At 40.1% G+C, this 19,009-nt stretch overlaps 1 protein-coding gene across 3 annotated transcripts in view; it reads left to right on the top strand.

Moving 5' to 3' along the window:
* ipo8 (importin 8) overlaps positions 1 to 19,009 on the top strand; it is a 28,109-nt gene that overhangs the window by 6,083 nt on the left and 3,017 nt on the right. For 2 of the 3 annotated variants that reach the window (XM_029462335.1, XM_029462336.1), the window contains exons 8-24: positions 184 to 278; positions 372 to 456; positions 1,550 to 1,684; positions 6,855 to 6,954; positions 8,008 to 8,084; positions 8,853 to 8,969; positions 9,091 to 9,180; positions 10,228 to 10,393; positions 11,096 to 11,256; positions 11,740 to 11,865; positions 11,982 to 12,057; positions 12,830 to 12,955; positions 14,206 to 14,303; positions 14,436 to 14,531; positions 15,634 to 15,854; positions 16,679 to 16,884; positions 18,664 to 18,897. In XM_029462335.1, the coding sequence (XP_029318195.1) occupies positions 184 to 278; positions 372 to 456; positions 1,550 to 1,684; positions 6,855 to 6,954; positions 8,008 to 8,084; positions 8,853 to 8,969; positions 9,091 to 9,180; positions 10,228 to 10,393; positions 11,096 to 11,256; positions 11,740 to 11,865; positions 11,982 to 12,057; positions 12,830 to 12,955; positions 14,206 to 14,303; positions 14,436 to 14,531; positions 15,634 to 15,854; positions 16,679 to 16,884; positions 18,664 to 18,897 (2,209 nt within the window). The remainder of the gene's footprint in view (positions 1 to 183; positions 279 to 371; positions 457 to 1,549; positions 1,685 to 6,854; positions 6,955 to 8,007; positions 8,085 to 8,852; positions 8,970 to 9,090; positions 9,181 to 10,227; positions 10,394 to 11,095; positions 11,257 to 11,739; positions 11,866 to 11,981; positions 12,058 to 12,829; positions 12,956 to 14,205; positions 14,304 to 14,435; positions 14,532 to 15,633; positions 15,855 to 16,678; positions 16,885 to 18,663; positions 18,898 to 19,009) is intronic. The other variant, XM_029462337.1, reaches the window with a different exon arrangement.

Here is a 19,009-nt window from a genome sequence, read left to right as displayed (position 1 = left end):
TGTACAACGGTGCATACATAAACACAGTAAGATACATTTAAATGTAAAATAAAGAAACATTATAAAATCAAAGAATGTGTACAAGAAACATAGATATACAATAAGAATATGACTATGTTACTTTGAACAAGATATGTGAATTAAACAAACTCCAAAACTGAACATAAAGTATTTGTATGTTAGGAGACATTGGAGGTTGATGAGGACGACCGTCCTGATCTGGCGTGGTGGAAGTGTAAGAAGTGGGCGTTACGCATCATCACCAGACTGTTTGAACGGTGAGTCCAGAGCTGCTCTTGCTCAACCCGAAAGCAGATTTGTAGTTAGCATTCACATGCCATCCATTCACACACTTCTGGTCTGAATTACAGGTACGGAAGCCCTGGCAATGTGACAAAGGAGTATTACGAGTTTGCAGACTTTTTTCTGAAGACGTATGCTATGGGCATACAGCAGGTAAACACGTCTGTCTGAGACTTGAACATTTTGTTTTAGATCAGGTATCAATGTCAGTGTCAATTTAAAAAGATAAAGATAGCTGGTGTGCTAATGGCGGGTTTAAAAAAAAATGTACTAATGGTTAGTTACATACATGAACTATTATGTGTGCATTATCCCCTCTTTCAGTTACACACCATGTTGTGATCAATCAAACTGGGTTTACCAAGTAGTACAATCCTTGTCCCTGCCTTTCCCTGCACACATTTATGGTCTGTTGTCAGCCGACTGCGAGATGTGGGATAAAATTACAGGTCATTTAGCGGCTCTTATCCAGAGCGACTTACAGTGAACTAACTACAGGGACAGTTCCCCTAGAGCAACTTGGGTTAAACCTTGCTTAGGGGTACAATGCCCTGGTATTGAACTCACAACCTTCTGGTGTTCTGTTTCGGAGGCGTACCACCAGACCACTAGGCCATCACCACCCTATGTGTTCATACTTTTATTCACAGCCACACTGTACATCTGTGTATTTGTCAGTGCAAGAAATGCTCCTCAACAGTTCTTGCGGACAGAGGCAAGTTTGCACTGTCAAGGAAACTCTCATTCAAGTAATCACGAACTGTGAATGGATTTCCACATTTAGCAATACATTCCAAAGAATGATTGCTGCCCTCTGTAGCTGGTTTTTGGAGGTACACAGTGTTTTACACTGCTCAGCATATTTGAACACTGCCCTCTTGATGAGTCCGATACTCGGCTGTATCAGACTCATCTTTGAAGTTTTTCCATGCTTAGTTTCAAAATGACGCTTTACGCTTTCCATAAAATGTTAAATGTACATAAATGTAACTGATTGTGTTAAAGGGGCATATGATATCGTCTCATATCGAACACAGGCCCCTGAATCAAATCAAATTTTAAATGTTATCGTAGCCGACTTTGTGATATCAGCAAATATCTTATCGATTCATCGATCAATATGATATACTATTATGGTGAAACTTGTGACCCATGCTAGCACACGTGTCATTTTTTAGATTTTCCTAGTGTATTTGTTGCTCAGGCTCTTGTGCGTGTGCGTGTGCGTGTGCGTGTGCGTGTCCAGGTCCTGCTAAAGGTGCTTGACCAGCACCGACGGAAGCAATACGTTACTCCTCGCGTCCTGCAGCAGTGCCTCAACTACCTCAACCAGGGCCTGTCACACTCACTGACCTGGAAACAGATGAAACCACATATGCAGGTAGGACAGTCATGGAGGAACTTGATGCAGAATGAGTTTGTAGATGGGTATGACATTTGTAGTTATGTTGAATAATTATAATGAAAAGTTTATTTTAGTATCTGCATTTCCTTTTTATTTTTCACGGTAAGCATTTTACCATTAGCTGCCACATGCCCTGTTGTTATTAGATGGTACCACTCATTTTCAAACAATCACAAACAACAGGTCAGCATTAATGGTTCTCTCATAGAACCTTGAGCACGGAAGCCCCCCCCAGGTCTGTGTCAGTTCACCTGTCCTTTTTACCTCATACACTAACTGGTCGGACTGATGCTGCCTGCATGAACGATTACTCTTGTAGTAAATTACAAACCCCAATTCCAATGAAGTTGAGACGTTGTGTAAAACGTAAATAAAAACAGAATACATTGATTTGCAAATCCCTTTCGACCTATATTCAATTGAATACACTACAAAGACAGAGTATTTAATGTTCAAACTGATAAACTTTATGTTGTTTTGCAAATACTCACTCATACTCACAAAAGACTGGGAAAGTTGAGGAATGTTAAAAAAAACACCTGTTTGGAACATTCCACAGGTGAGCAGGTGAGTTGGAAACAGGTGAGTATCATGATTGGGTATAGAAGGAGCACCCCCGAAAGGCTCAGTCGGTCACAAGCAAGGATGGGGCGAGGTTCACCACTTTGTGAACAACTGCGTGAGCAAATAGTCCAACAGTTTAAGAACAACGTTTCTCAATGTACAATAGTCATTTAGGGATTTCATCATCTACAGCCCATAATATCATCAAAAGATTCGGAGACTCCGGAGAAATCTCTGCACGTAAGCGGCAAGACCAAAAACAAACATTGAATGCCCGTGACCTTCGATCCCTCAGGTGGCACTGCATTAAAAACCAACATCATTCTGTAAAGGATATTACCACGTGGGCTCAGGAACACTTCGGAAAACCATTGTCAGTTAACACAGATCTACATCTACAAGTGCAAGTTAAAACTCTACCATGCAAAGCGAAAGCCATAAAGCAACAACACCCAGAAACGCCGCCGTGGTTCTCTCGGCCCGAGCTCATCTGAGATGGACTGGACTCCAACAGAGCCCCACGCCCCCCCTGAAATTCAAGGTTTTTTATTTTTTTTTAATATATATTCACAACTCACTTTTAAACTAAATAAACTAAACACTTATGTTATTTATCTAATTTATGTGCACGTTTCAGTGTTTACTGTCTACTTTGCACATTCACATTCTCTCCCACACACACACACACACCCTTGCACATCTGTGAAGGCACCATTAATGCTGAAAGGTACATACAGGTTTTGAAGCAACATGTGCTGCCATCCAAGTGATGTCTTTTTAAGGGACGTCCCTGCTTATTTCAGCAAGACAATGCCAAGCCACATTCTGCACGTGTTACAACAGCGTAGCTTTGTAGTAAAAGAGTGCGGGTACTAGACTGGCCTGCCTAAATACGACAACGGAGACCCCGGACTGTTGAGCAGCTGAAGTTGTGCATCAAGCAAGAATGGGAAAGAATTCCACCTACAAAGCTTCAACAATTAGTGTCCTCAGTTCCCAAACGCTTATTGGGTGTTGTTAAAAGGAAAGGTGATGTAACACAGTGGTAGACATGCCCCTGTCCCAGCTTGTTTGGAACGTGTTGCAGGCATCAAATTCAAAATGAGTAAAAAAAACATAAAGTTTATCAGTTTGAACATTAAATATCTTGTCCTTTGTAGTGTATTCAATTGAATATAGGTCTTAAAGGATTTGCAAATCATTGTATTCTGTTTTTATTTACATTTTACACAACGTCCCAACTTCATCTTTTTTCTTTTATACAATTATCCCTGTGTCAATAAAACGTTTAAATGGCGGCAGATAAAAGATGGACACTGCATGATACATGGGACCTTGCCTTGCTTTTATTATTGCTGTTGATGGGTTTAATTTTAAGACCTTTTTTGTATCTGGAATGTTGTATTTTCATGGCTGCACCATGGGTGAAAAGTCTCAGACACGTTTCCCACTGTTTGGGACAACAAAGTTATTTAGATCTTGATAAAGAGAGACATGCCAGTCTAACTCTTCAGTCTTATCTTGCTAGAGCTGATTCTTAGTCCGAACCCTATTAGACCAAGATTAATGTGTAGGGTTGTAGTTCCCCCACATCAAGTCAGGGTAGACCTGTCGACTGTTGGGGCGTTTCCATCGTGGCAACTTTCCCAGGGGACTTAAAACCTTTCGATAACTTGACCTGCCCCAGGTGAAAGTTGTGCTTTTTATAGATGTACTTATTACATTTTAATTGTTCTATACTAAGTGCACACTAAATGGGTTAAGTTGGCACAACTTTAAGTACCTTTAAATATTATATTATTATTATTATTATTATTAAATTGCATTCAAAGATGACATATTATGCAAATTCTTTAATTCAGTTTTCTATTAAAACATGTTTACATACTGTACTTTAATCTTCAATATTATTATGTTCAGTATTTTTATTGTTCTGTCTGCATTTACAGTTGTGGTCAAAAGTGTACATACACTTGTAAAGAACATGTATGTCATGGCAGTCTTGAGTTTCCAATAATTTCTAAAACTCTTATTTTTCTGTGATAAGAGTGATTGGAGTACATACTTCTTTGTCACAAAAAAGATTCATGAAGTTTTATTATTTTATGAATTTATTATGGATCTACTGAAAATGTGACTAAATCTGCTGGGTCAAAAATATACATACAGCAACATGAAATATTAATTTTGGTAATGTAGAAAGTTGTGTCAATCAAATGAGCTTTGTGGCATGGCCTCTTAACTTCTTGTGAGTGATTATGATTAACTACAGCTGGTGAGCCCATTTAAATAGTGCTCATTTGATGCAATCATTAGACTCAGCCACAAACAATGGGGAGGTCAAAGGAGCTCAGCACGGCTCTGAAAAAGTGGATAATTAACTTGAAATAGTCAGAAAAGTCACTTGGAGCCATTTCAAAGCAGCTACAGGTCCCAAGATCAACTGTGCAAACAATTGTTTGTAAGTATAAAGTGCATGGCACAGTTGTGTCACCTCCACGATCAGGAAGAAAGCACAAGCGATCACCTGCTGCTGAGAGAAAATTGGTCAGGATAGTCAAGATTCAACTGAGAACCACCAAAAAGCAGATCTGCTATGAAGTAGAAGCTGCTAGAACACAGGTGTGAGTGTCCACAGTCAAGCGTGTTTTACATCGGCATGGACTCAGAGGCTACCATGTAAGAAGGAAGCCCTTGCTCCAGAAGCGGCACCTTAAGGCTCGACTGAAGTTTGCTGCTGATCACATGGACAAAGAAAAGGCCTTCTGGAGGAAGGTTCTGTGGTCAGATGAAACAAAAATTGAGCTTTTTGGCCACAATGACCAGAAATATGTTTGGTGGAGAGAATGCGAGGCCTTTAACCCCAAGAACACCATGCCTACCGTCAAGCATGGTGGCGGTAGTATTATGCTCTGGGCCTGTTTTGCTGCCAATGGAACTGGTGCTTTACAGAAAGTAAATGGAATAATGAAGAATTAAAAATGACCTCCAAATTCTTCAGGAGAAGCTAAAATCATCAGCCAGAAGGTTGGGTCTTGGCTGCAGTTGGGTGTTCCAACAGGACAATGACCCCAAACACACATCAAAAGTGGTAAATGAAGGTTAAATCAAGCTAGAATGAAGGTTTTAGAATGGCCTTCACAAAGTCCTGACTTAAACCCATCGAGAACATGTGGACAGTGCTGAAGAAACAAGTCCATGTCAGAAAGCCAAAAGATTTAGCTGAACTGCACCGATTCTGTCAAGAGAAGAGAAGCTTCTGGATGGCTACCAAAAGTGCCTAATTGAGGTGAAAATGGCCAAGGGACATGTAACCAAATATTAGCGTTTTTGACCCAGCAGATTTGGTCACATTTTCAGTAGACTCATAATAAATTCTTAAAAGAACCAAACTTTATGAATCTTTTTTTGTGACAAAGAAGTATGTGCTTCAATCACTCTAGAAAAATAAGAGTTTTAGAAATTATTGGAAACTCAAGACTGCCATGACATACATGTTTCTTACAAGTGTAAACTTTTGACCACAACTATAGATTTTATTTTACTAGCTGGCGAGGGGCGTACTTTTGCTGGGGGGTGAGCGGGGAGCTCGAATCACCTACATTGGCAAATAGGCAGTTGAAAATGAACTTATGTGCCCAGAAGTATTTTACATACTATTTACATGCACAACTGACCAGCTAGAATTGTGCGATGCACGGTGTCAGTGGGGTGATGCAAATTCCCTCTGCTGGTGTCAGTGCTCTCTTGTTGTTTAGAAATGAATAGCGCTGCTCAGAGGCAGAGCCAATCGACCGACTGGTCCAGCTGACCACCCGGTTTGTCATGTCTGAACCCCTGAATTACTATTAACAATTCATTGATTAACAATGTGATTCATTTAGTGTTAATAAACCAATCCAATAGTACAGAAATGATTAGTAAAAAGACCAGAACCAGGTTACTAGCACACTTATATTGTTTTGTTGATTACTTGACTCTGTCCAGCTGTTTGAGCCCCAGCCACTCCCGACTCTCCCCAGCAGGCGGCGCCGTGACCACACCCCACTGCCACACTGCGTTACAGCACTATCGCCTGTCGTAAATAATAAAATATTGCACTTTATAACATTATTACAGTAAACTAAGTCAATTGTCATATCAATATATGCAAAACTATACAAAAACAGTGGTATTATTTAAAATAATATTTAACACCTATGTAATCTGTCATGCCAACATAAAAATGCTTCTCAAATGTAAATATGTGCTGCTGTGATGCTACACTGTTGATTAGTGTAATAAATGTGAAACCATAAGCATTAGTTTGTTGTGCATTTGCGCTTAACTTAGGTGAGGTTTTAACCTAGTTGGCTGAGGTTGAATTTGGAGAGCACACAAGGTTGGGAGGTCATTTCTGGGAGCCGCCAGATGGATGTGGAGAAAAAGCCACACGGAGAACACCTCAGCACAACACTTAGATGCTAGCTGTTCAAAGTAAACTAAACGTCACTATTGTTACATTTCTTTCCCTGTTTTTGATTATTGTTTTAGGCCACTGTAATTCTCCTCCTGAGCTTATTTGAACCATCATCTCTTACAGACCATATGCCAGGAGGTCATTTTCCCTCTCATGTGTTACAAAGATGAGGATGAGAAGCTCTGGCAGGAAGACCCTTATGAGTACATACGCATGAAGTTCAGTGAGTACTCAATCACTCCGGTGTAATATTAACCCTTCATGAATCTGATGTGACTTCATTACTCAAACCTACATTTGACACTGGAAATCACTTGTCTCGTTCAACCATCAAAATGAGTATGCAAGTGTCCATGTTTGTTCATCCTCAATTCCTTTCTTTGCCGCCTCTCCTCGCGTCTTAGTCTCGCCCACAGGAGATGCGAGCTGAGGAGGGGAGGCAACGAGCATGGAATAAAATGACATCCTTTTCTTAGAGCCAGCGATCAGTTAAATATGATGTGTGGCACAGCTGCATCAGCTGCCCATTGCTTTGTTATACCACTGTATCAGCATAACAGTGTGGACAACTTTTTTATTTTTAATTACATTCACAATGAGACAAGAATTGATGTCATACTTTTTTTTTTAACACACATAATTTATACTATAGTTTATTATATAATTTATAATATAGTGTGTGTGTATGTATGTGTATGTGTATATGTATATGTATGTATGTATGTATGTATGTGTATATGTATATATATACATATACATATACATATACATACATACATATACATATACATATACATATACATACATATATATACATACATATATATATATATATACATATAAATACATATACATACATGGGTGTATCCTCGCTCATAGCTCCTCTCCTCTGGCAAGCCTCCTTGCTCCTCGAGGTGCATTTTAGGAATTGGGATCGATTTCCCGGTCACAAGCCGGAGGATGGAAAAGCGAAGAGACGAGGAGGCACAAAATATCTGCTCCCAAATGTCATTGGTAGCGGGTAGGTCTGGGGAGCATTTTGTAAATGATGTTGTTTTTCGGTTTAATCCTCTTGCAGTTGTTAGTCAGTCATGTACAATACATTATTAGACCACAGGCAAAACTCACAGTATGAACTACACTTTGTAGTTCTGACCTTTCACCTGTATCATTGCCATAGTTCTTAATGGTGGAGGAAGGATGCCCGCCATGTTTTTAAACATGTTGTTCTATCCCATACTTTGTGTGAATGAGTGTGAACTTGTCTTTGTTGTAGACCTCTATGATGACCATGCCCTACCAGCCACTGCTGCCCAGAGTGTCCTGTGTAAAGCTGCCCGCAAGAGGAAGGAGGTGAGGAGGAGCATTTAGCACCAGTCCAGAGGAAATGGACACATTTACTTTACTACAACAATTCCTTTGACTGAGTATATACATTTTATGAGACTATTCTTTTACTCCACTACAATTATCTGATGGCTGTGGTTACTGGTGGGTTTATGACAACGATATGTTGATTAAAAGTTATGTTGTAAAAAGGTGAGCGGTGAATCAACCTGAGTATTTCTGTTATCAGGAAAATAACAGACTGTTTTGTTGTCAAAGATGGCAAAATTCAGGACATGCAACTCAAATATCACAGATGGAGATGCAATCGTTTCCAATTTGATATTCTAGGACAGGCATAGAACTGTAAATTGAGGTTGGTGTAAATGCTCTTTGGCTAGCTATAGTTTAAGCTTATGTTAACGAAGAGCTAGTGTTAAGTAGTTAATATTGCTCACATGAAATGAATAAAACCTCAACACAAGTCAGTATTGTCTATCTGTCAATGATGTATGGCAATGTTAAGCTAATGCCTATAGAAAATAACTGATTTGGGACAAAAATTGAGGATTTGGACTTGACCCTGCAGCTTTAAGTAAACATTATAGGACTTTTAAATAGATATTTCTCCATTACGGCAATGAAACTTTTTCTGGGTACTTTATGCATCCCTGCAATTCAGTTATTTATGTTTTGAAGGGATACAGTGGTGTCTCTCAGTCACAACAGTACAATAAGCTTTGATTTCTGCATCACACCTTTGTACATGTGACCATTGTGCTTTTCTCTCGGCAGGTTCTTCCTCAGATGATGGAGTTCTGCCACCAGATACTGATGGACCCCTCTGCTGACCCCCGCAAGAAGGACGGGGCACTGCACTGCATTGGAGCCCTGGCTGAGCTCCTACTGAAGGTACACACATCATCAGATACACTTTTGTGTGTGACTTAATTAGTTTCTACTGTAGAACAGATCAGACCCCTTTGGGTGCATTGTAATATGCTGTGCTGTGTGTATGCGTCTCATCCTATAGAAGCGGATGTACAGGGAGCAGATGGAGCTGATGCTGCAAAACTATGTCTTCCCTCTGCTCAACTCTCCTATGTGTTACCTGCGAGCTAGGGTAAGTGAAACCCCCGCCCCCCACCCCCCATCCTTCCTTCACAGGGCTAATTGTATTATCACTTTGTTCAGAGTACATCACAGAGAGATCCACATTGCTTTTAACCTGGATAGTATATATACATACAAGAACTGACTGATTTAAGGTTTCTGTGGTGTCGGTTAGTGTAACTGTGCATACTGTAGTTATTTTCTTATACCAGACATTAAATCATTTGATACTTACAGTGGATATAAACATTGTACACCCCAATACCAGAGAAGTCTGACCTGTCATCTGAATATCCCACAGTAAAAAAAAAAAGTGACTAAAATATCTTTTTTTCATGATTGTAAGTGATTAATATATTTTGAAAATGTTACTTCTGAGTGGTGTACTTGAACTTAAATAAAATAATTGACCGTTAAATGCGAATAGAAATATCAAATCAAATCGTGCCGCTGCATTTTGGATCAACTGAAGAGTCTTAAGCGACTTTTTTGGGACAAACTGATTGCAATGAGTTGCAGTAATCCAGCCTTGAAGTAACAAATGCATGGACTAGTTTTTCCGCATCATTTTGAGACAGGATGTGTCTTATTTTTTCAATGTTACGTCGATGAAAGAAGGCAGTCCTTATGTGTTGTGATGCTTAGCCAGATAATATATAGGTAAGTTACACTTGTGACTTTGGTTTGTGCTGTACTGTTTTCAGCAGCTGCTGTTGAATAAATGACATACAATGTTCACAGACCAGCAGAAACATGGTTCTAATGTCCAACCTAATTTCTGTGTTTGAGTCCTAGTAAAGGTGCTCTTGAGTGAAACCAGCAGCTTGGTGAAGCCTGCTATTTTGCTGTTTCTTATTGTTTAAACTCTTTTACTGGCTATCCTCGACAAAGTCCTTTGGGTGGTCCATTCAGTCAGCACTACAGATTGTCATCTACACTGACACACTTGGTGGGGCATCATTGACTGCAGCAGTGGACACTTGTAGTGGTGGTTGGACTGAGATGAAACATGTCTGGGTGTTGTATTAATGTGTGCTTCTTTGCTGTGTTTCGTCAGTCGTGCTGGGTGCTTCACTGCTTCAGCCCACTACGTTTTCATGATGAGCTTGTGCTGAGAAACGCCGTTGAATTGGTCAAACAGGATCTGATTGAGGACAAAGAGATGCCTGTTAAGGTTGAAGCTGCCATCGCTCTGCAGACGCTGGTCAGCAACCAGGAACAAGGTCAGGAGAGGAATATGCTTGTTTTTTTTCTTCTTCTGTATTTCAAAGGTGATACTAACATCAAATAATTGACCACTTCAATCAGCTGATACGGCTGTAAGATTCTGAAGAGAACAACAGGTATGGACTTCAAAAGGATGAGGCTGGATGAATGTGTCAAATGCAAAAAAGTGCATATATGACAAAGAGAGGTGAGAAGACTCGTATCAAGAGTCAGGAAGTGGTTAGCCTAGCTTAGCATAAAAGCTAAAAACAAGGGGAAATCGCAATATACAGTGCAGCAGCGTCACTACAGCCAGTCATGGCAAGAAACGGTCAGGTTTTAAACAAGCCAGTACATGTCGAAATATCGGTGTGTGTGTATATATATATATATATATATATATATATATATATATATATATATATATATATATATATATATATATATATATATATATATATTCTGTTATTAAATTACGCATACTGTGATGATTCCACAGTGTATTATATTCGAATCACAGACTTCACCTTTTAAATAGGCCTATGTATTATCATCATTCAAATTAAAAGTAAAATGACTGGTAATAATAGATCATGACAGAATTTGTACAACCCTGTACATCAAAATGACGAAGCACGATAAAGTCTAACAAAGTCCCATGCTTTGTGTTTGTGTGCGTGTGTGTGTGTGTGTGTGTGTGTGTGTGTGTGTGTGTGTAGCCAAACTGTACATCAGGCCGTACATCAGGCCGGTCATGCAGGAGCTGCTGCATGTGGTAAAAGAGACTGAGAATGATGACCTGACCAACGTCATTCAGAAGATGATCTGCGAGTACAACCAGGAGGTGGCTGCCATTGCTGTAGACATGACACAGAACCTGGTAGGGACACAAAACGCACACTTCTTATCTATGACAAAGCCTTAAAGGTTCTCTATACGGAATTCAGAGCATATCTATGATTGAGGTATTGCCTCAACATGGCTCTCAACATGGCTCTCAACATGGCTCTCAACATGGCTCTCAACATGGCAATGGCTGAGCTGGCACCTGGCAGCTCACAGTGCCAACAGTGCCATCCGCGCTAAGAAAGGCAATATTGCTGACAGAGCTAATGGTGTGCTTGTTTCATGCTTCTTGCGGGCACTGCGCCCATCGGGCTTGCCGCAAGAAGCATGAAACCGGTCTTAACTAAGAGGGAATCGGAGGAGGCCCAGTACGGCTCTCTATTTGGCCCTCTTAAACTTGCAGATGTATTGTGTTTGTATCTCTGTGTGTTGATGTCTCTGTCTGTTACTGCAGAAGACATAATGTGTGTGTGTGTGTGTGTGTGTGTGTGTGTGTGTGTGTGTGTGTGTTTGGCAGGCAGAGATTTTCACCAGGGTCCTACAGAGTGAGGAGTATGAGGAGAACGAGGACAAGACCGTCATGGCCCTGGGCATCCTCAGCACCATAGACACCATTCTAACCGTCATGGAGGACCACAAGGAGGTCCTACACACACACACACGCACACAGCCACCACTTATAATACCTGAACTTACTGTCACAGTATTGTATGTGGAATTTCATACTACATCGTTTATATTTTTCAATCTATCTCTCAGATCACTCAGCAGCTGGAGGGGATCTGTTTGCAGGTGATCGGTCTGGTCTTGCAGAAGCCCATCATAGGTATGGCAGGTGTGTGTGCACGTGCGGTCCAGTGTTTTTACATGAACATACTAACGCATGCACACACATACTCTCAATCAGGTTATAGCTGTTTTCTGCATTTTGGTTATTCATCACAGGTTTAGTTCATTAATTAATATGCTTCTTGACATGCTGCTTGCGTCCCCCCCCCCCTGGCTGCCTGGCATAGTTTAAAGAGAAAAGTTTATTCTTGGTCCATTTCCTCCAAAGTGCCTTTGTGCACTTATAGAAGTCCATGTTCTCCACTGATGATATATATATATATATTTTTTTTATATATATATATATATATATATATAAAAATAATATTTATAGAAATTTAATATAATATATATATATATATATATAGATATATATATATATTATAATAATATATATCTATATATATATATATAGATTTATTATCTATAATATATAAATATATTATTATCTTTATATATTCTATAAATATATATATTTATAGAAATATATATTTTATTTATTTATATATTTATATAAATTTATTTATTTTTATATTATTTCTTTATTTTATATCTATTTATTGCTATATATATCTATCTCTCTCTCTCATATATTTCTTTCTTATTTCTTTCTTTCTTTATTTATTTCTTTCTCTCTCTCTATATATATCTATCTATATCTATATCTATCTCTATATATATATATATATCTATATATATATAAGTTATACAGGCTGTGTTGGGAATGTGCGTACATGCGTGATAGAAATTCAATAACAGTCCTTTCCTGTACTATGCAGAGTTCTACGAGGAGATCTTGTCGCTGGCATTCGGCCTCACCTGTCAGACCATCTCCCCTCAGATGTGGCAGCTTTTGGGCGTCTTGTATGAAGTCTTCCAGCATGACTGCTTCGACTACTTCACAGGTATGTCTCACACATAACACTTTCAGTAGTCCAGAAGATTGCCCTCTCTTGGTTTCTGGAAATATAGTACATTAACAATACATTAAGTCTGCTGCGCTTTGCATACTTATGTCAGTGATCACTTTGTAAACTCATAACTAAAATAGTCGGACTTCTTTACTGTGTTTCTTTCCTTAAATAGTGTCTAGTCACTCTAAAATATTTGTTTTCACTTGTTTTCACTGATTTCATAAAAAACTACCAAAACATCCGTAATACCAAGTCCTATCTACTCTACTGTATACATAATTAACTGTACTTTGGTTGGGTCATTTTGAAAAAAAACATAGTTTTCTAATAATCAAATGACTTTTTTTACATCTACAGAACATGCACCACACGGAGGGCTTTTCTGAAACACTTTCAGAAATATTTCTGCTTTTATAATATTCATGGGGATATTTGTGTTTCGGTAAAACAGTGCCCTTGCCAGCACATCAGTACCTGTTCAGGCAAAGAGTGGTACTGCAGCACGGGAGACGTGAAAGCCTTTCAAATCAAAATGATAATAAATTGAGATGACGTTCTGTGAGAAGTCGATGAGGGAAAATCTGCTAAAACCAGGAAGACACCACAGTAACTGTAGAAAGCGCTGAGTTGGTCGGTAATTAGAGCAGCATTGTTATTTTCTTTGGTTTTTTTAACGGAGTTTTGCTGATACGGACACCAGCTCAGAGCGGGACGGTGCCGCTGGCGAGCGGAGAGATAGAGAGGCTTGGCTTCTGCCAGAAGAGCCACTGACTAAAGATTACTCTGCGCAGCATGCATTGAAGTAAATTACAACATATAATAGATTTGTGTATATTTTGTCGCTTTCCCCTTTTTAACACACACACACACACACACACACACACACGTTTTCCCTCCACTCCTAATAATATTATCTGAAGTATATAACATCTGAGAATTTTCAAAATACTGTAGCTGTGAGACAAAACGACTATAGCACTGGCCACAGTTGAATATGCTAATGCAGAGCCATTTTACGTTACTGTGGAAACAGAAATACACAACTTCTGTTAGCTAGTATTGAATTAGTGCTTTGGTATGGGGTGTATCCCATAATAAGTCACTGAAACTAATTATATGAAAGAGAACTAACTACTAACCAAAAAACAGAATCGTAGTGACTGCAGTGAACCAATGGTGCCGTTTGTTGATGCATCACCCACAAGAAACGGTGGGAATGTTAAAGTCTGTCTTTGTTACAGATATGATGCCTCTTTTGCACAACTATGTTACCGTGGATACAGACATGCTCTTGTCCAACCCTAAGCACTTAGAGGTCATCTACAGCATGTGCAAAAAGGTGAGGCAATAAATGTCTTCATGTGCTGTTTGCAGTTCCATAAAATGTGATTTAAAGGATCCTGTTTTCCCAGTGCTGCTGCTGCTGCTGAGTCTTGACTGGGCAACAATTTTTACTGTTGACCTGCTGTAGGTTCTGAGTATAGATGCAGGTGAGGATGCAGAGTGTCACGCTGCCAAACTGTTGGAGGTCATCATCCTGCAGTGTAGAGGCAGAGGCATCGACCAGGTAAGAAACCGCACCCCCACAGTACAGACCTTCATTTCCATTTAATCAGTCACCAAAGTGACTAACTTTCAGTTTTGAAAACCTCTATGGTACATTCAGCACAGTAAATCCCCTCACAGCCCTGTGAGATGAACTGAATTACCCCTACATTGATACCCGTTTAAACTAGAAGCTTTTAAGACACTATTATTACTAATGAACTGTCGATGTTTAAGTCGCTTTGCAAGTTTGCATTTGTACTGTACTACCACTTATAGTGGCCTTAGATGGCTAAAAGCAATGGATACATGGTTAAAGCATCCACCTGTTTCAACCATATATCCATTACCTTAAGCTAAGTCAACAATGTACACATAACCTTTAGCTATCTATGTATCTAACCCTAACCCTAACCCTAACCCTAATCCTAATAAAAGAAAAACGTCATTACTTTTAGCTAACTGTTTAGACTTATCTCGCTTAGTTTTCACATACTCTCAATCGAAAGTGTTCAGATGCTACAGCTGGCTAAATCTGTGGATGTATTTATTTAATCAAAAATGTAATTTCCATTTCATAATTTCTTTCAATTTGGCTGAGCTACTTCACAATCTTTCCATGTACCGCCTGGCAACTGAAAGGGGTTACCCCTTGGGTACAAGTATCCATGGTTGGGAATCACTGACACACAAACCAGAATGATATTACCTAAGAAATGACAGGTTGTGGAATTTAAAGGTGCATACATTTGAAGCCATTTCATATTTTGAGTATATAGTGTGTAGGGTTTTCTTCAATTGTGTTGATGGGAACATGAGGATACCAATATGTCCTTCAAATGGATCTTCTCAGCTACATAAGAATAAAGCAAGAAGCATGTCCTACTGCCTTATCCTGCAAGCTTTAGAGTATTTGGTAAAACAACAAATACTTTTGCCTGTAACAGTTATGAATAATGGTGAGGGGAACTTATTGTTTTTCATGCTACAATTACTATGTTAAAGGAGTGGTTCAACATTTTGGGAAATGCGCTTACTTGCTCTCTGACAGGGAGAGTAAGATGAGTAAAAGGGATCCTTATGGTTTTGGCCCTGTAGAGTAACAGCAGCGTCATTTCTTACAGTGCATCCCTCTGTTCGTGGAGGCAGTTCTGGAGCGTTTGATGCGGGGCGTGAAATCCAGCGAGCTGAGGACCATGTGCCTGCAGGTAGCCATTGCTGCTCTGTACTACAACCCAGCTCTGCTCATCCACACTCTGGACAATATGCACTTCCAACACAATCCTCAGCCCATCACTGCCCACTTCATCAACCAGTGGATGAACGACACTGAGTTCTTCCTGGGGTGAGTGGGAGGCTTCTGTTGTAGACTGATTTTGGTTTAAATGAAAATTGCAAATATTAAGTCACTTACTGTATACACCTGACAACTTGATTGATGTTTAAATGATGAAAATCAAAACTGATTGTTTTTTTTTTTATATTAGGGGGCCGTTTTGGAGCAGAATAACTTTATAACAAGCTGACAGACACAGCCTTGACATATTGTTGCCTTAAGTGCCCAGTCTGATAGAAAAGTGGCACAAAGAGATGTGTTTGTGCGTCATCATTAAATAGGTGTTGCTTGGTGATAGAGTGTCTACTTGTGCTCTGTCAATAACCAGACTTTGTTAAACACCTGATTTAAAAGGGACATATTTGTACCTTTTTAACTCCTGTCCAGCCTTTCCCCTGCTCTATACTTAACATGCATACATCAGGTGTGGTGTGTGGTGTGTCATCTTGGTAAAATGTGCTCCTGGGGACACTACACTACTGTAGCGGGAGCTACCACAGAAGAGGTCTGTCGGTTTCTGTGGAAAAGATTTGATCACAATAGCGTTGCAAGATGCAGCAACAAATCTTTACTAATTTGTAGTTGAGCTCAAAATGAATGTCGAGTTGAAAAATGAGCGTAGTCCAAGAAAGATCCCTGGCCCCCGCAGTCATATACCGGAGTATCCTTGGGCAAGATACTAAACCTAAAATTGCTCCCGGTGGCATAGCCAACAGTGTGTGAGTGTGTTAATGTTTATCACTCCTGATGATGAGCAGTTTGCACCTTGTATGGTGGTATCAGGATACCTGCAGTTTCCCTCATTCTCTTCCTCTCTCTCATCCCCCTCCCAGGCTCCATGACCGCAAGATGTGTATCATCGGCCTGAGCGTGCTGATGGAGCTGCCTAGTCGGCCAGCAGTGCTGGAGGGAGTCGCCGCCCAGATCGTCCCCTCAATCCTGCTCCTGTTCCTGGGCCTGAAACACCTCTACGCCTCCCGCCTTGTCAACAAACCGGACCTGCTGGCCCAGGCAGGGGCACAGGATGAAGACCAGAACGGTGAGAAGAAATCAGGAAAGCACAGGATGAGGACAATTGGAAAAGCAAGGAAGACAAATTGGGAAGATGGTGACAGAGACAGAGGTTGAGGATCTAATGTATAATGAATACAGACAGAAAGCAGAGAGAAGAAAATAAATTGTCTTAGTGATGATAATGAAATGAGATTCTCCATTTTTGCAAACCTCGGATCTTCCACTACACAAATCTTCATTCAGCCCTGAGCTCAAATTAACTGCACCGCATTTACTTTCTTATCCCCGCAGGCTGTACTTTGCTTCAGTCAAGCATAAAGGAATTAGAGTCCTAAACCTTGTCTACTGCTTGTGGGGCAGACTGATACATTAACTTAGCGCTATGGTGGGAGCTAAGTGTTTCTCCCGCAGCCTGCTATTTAAAATGCATTGATTTCACTGCATGAAATTGGTCAGAAAGGTGTATTCGTAATGGAAAAGCTTGCATCCAGCTAATGCTAAACGTGTTTGGGTTTGAAATATGCTTTTCGTCACCAGGGAAGATACAAAAGGACAATGTTACTGACCAAACCTAAGTAAGAGAACAACATTTCCCTACCTTACCAGGATCAGAGTTGCCCCTGTTGTCAGGTATTTAAACACCTGAAAGTCCAAACCAACTACAATTTGTTGCAATCCCTTTTTATGAGCTGCGTCTCCCTATACTTGACACTTATTGGTTTATGGACTGGCTCTCCCACCCTCTCGTGTCCTCTCTGAAAGTAATTTTAGTTTTCTACAACTGACACTTTATGAAGTCGTCAGATCAAATGTCAGTCAAACATTTGGTCTCATCCTCCCCCACGTACTACTGGTTACTGTTATGTTGACTGCCAAGCGTTGCTTCGGCTTGCAGGAAAGAGACACAAAAAATATACTTGGGTCTTGAGGAGCTGTAGTATTTATTAGGAGACAAACTAAACCTCCACTGTTCCTTCCTCTCTGCTCCGATTGCCAACACCTGTCTGCTCTGAGCGCATCCACAGTCTCTCTCTCTCTCTCTCTCTCTCTCGCTCTCTCGCTCTCTCTCTCTCTCTCTCTCTTGCTCTCTCTCTCTCATCTCTCTCTCTCTCATCTCTCTCTCTCTCTCTCTCTTTCTCTCTTTCTCTCGCTCTTTCTCTCGCTCTTTCTCTCTCTTTCTCTCTCTCTCTCTCTTTCTCTAGCTCTTTCTCTCTCTTTCTCTCTCTTTCTCTCTCTCTCTCTCTCTCTTTCTCTCTCTTTCTCTCTCTTTCTCTCTCATGCGCTTTCTCTCGCTCTCAGTTAAATACCTGTAACTGCAAATAATTCCATTCAATAACTTCTTTGACATGGGACTTCCTAAAGCTATGACTCTTTGTTTCTCTGCAGTGATTTTATGAATAAGTGTTCCCCAGTCTTCCAGGCTCAAGTGTTAGGGGATGATTTCTTGATCAGACTTTCAGGTTATTGTAGTCAAGTCTATAATGGTTGCCATTTGGTCGTCCCACCATAGCTCAGTTATCTAACATGGTCCAGTACATCAAGCTTAGAAAGCTATAGGTTATGTCACCTACATTCATGCTTTTATTTATTTTTACAATAAATCTTTTCACTTGGAGAAATATTATACAATTGTACATATACAAAAAAAGCATGACTTTGATATAAGTGAGGACTTTAAATTGACCTTTCATTTCATTTTTAGAGGTGTGTTCTGGCCGTTTGTTCAAAAGTTTGAAATTGCCGATGAGAATTGGTTTCATGAAGGCTTTGATCCTAACGGCTGCATTGATTTGTGTATGGACAGAGGAGATTCCCAGTGACGAAGATGAGGCGAGCGAGAACCGAAACACCATGCAGCAGCAGTCCAACATGCCAACGGGCCAGGCCGGTGACGACGGCGATGATGATGATGATGAAGACGAAGAGGACTACTGGGATGATGACGGCTTTGAGGGAACGCCCCTGGAGGAGTACAGCACGCCTTTGGATTACGACAACGGAGAGGACGAGTATCGGTTCTTCACCTCCGCCCTGCTCCGTAAGTCAGAATTCAAAACAAAGTCCAGATGTCATGTCAAGTCAATGAAGCACTTAATACTTCTTGTATCTGACATTTTTATTTTGTAATATAGCACTGTAAATCATAAAAG

This window comes from Cottoperca gobio, chromosome 23, assembly GCF_900634415.1.
Source record: "Cottoperca gobio chromosome 23, fCotGob3.1, whole genome shotgun sequence".
In the NCBI taxonomy this organism is placed as follows: Eukaryota; Metazoa; Chordata; class Actinopteri; order Perciformes; family Bovichtidae; genus Cottoperca; species Cottoperca gobio.
Note: the sequence above shows the minus strand (reverse complement) of the source record. Positions and strands in the feature narration are given on the sequence as shown.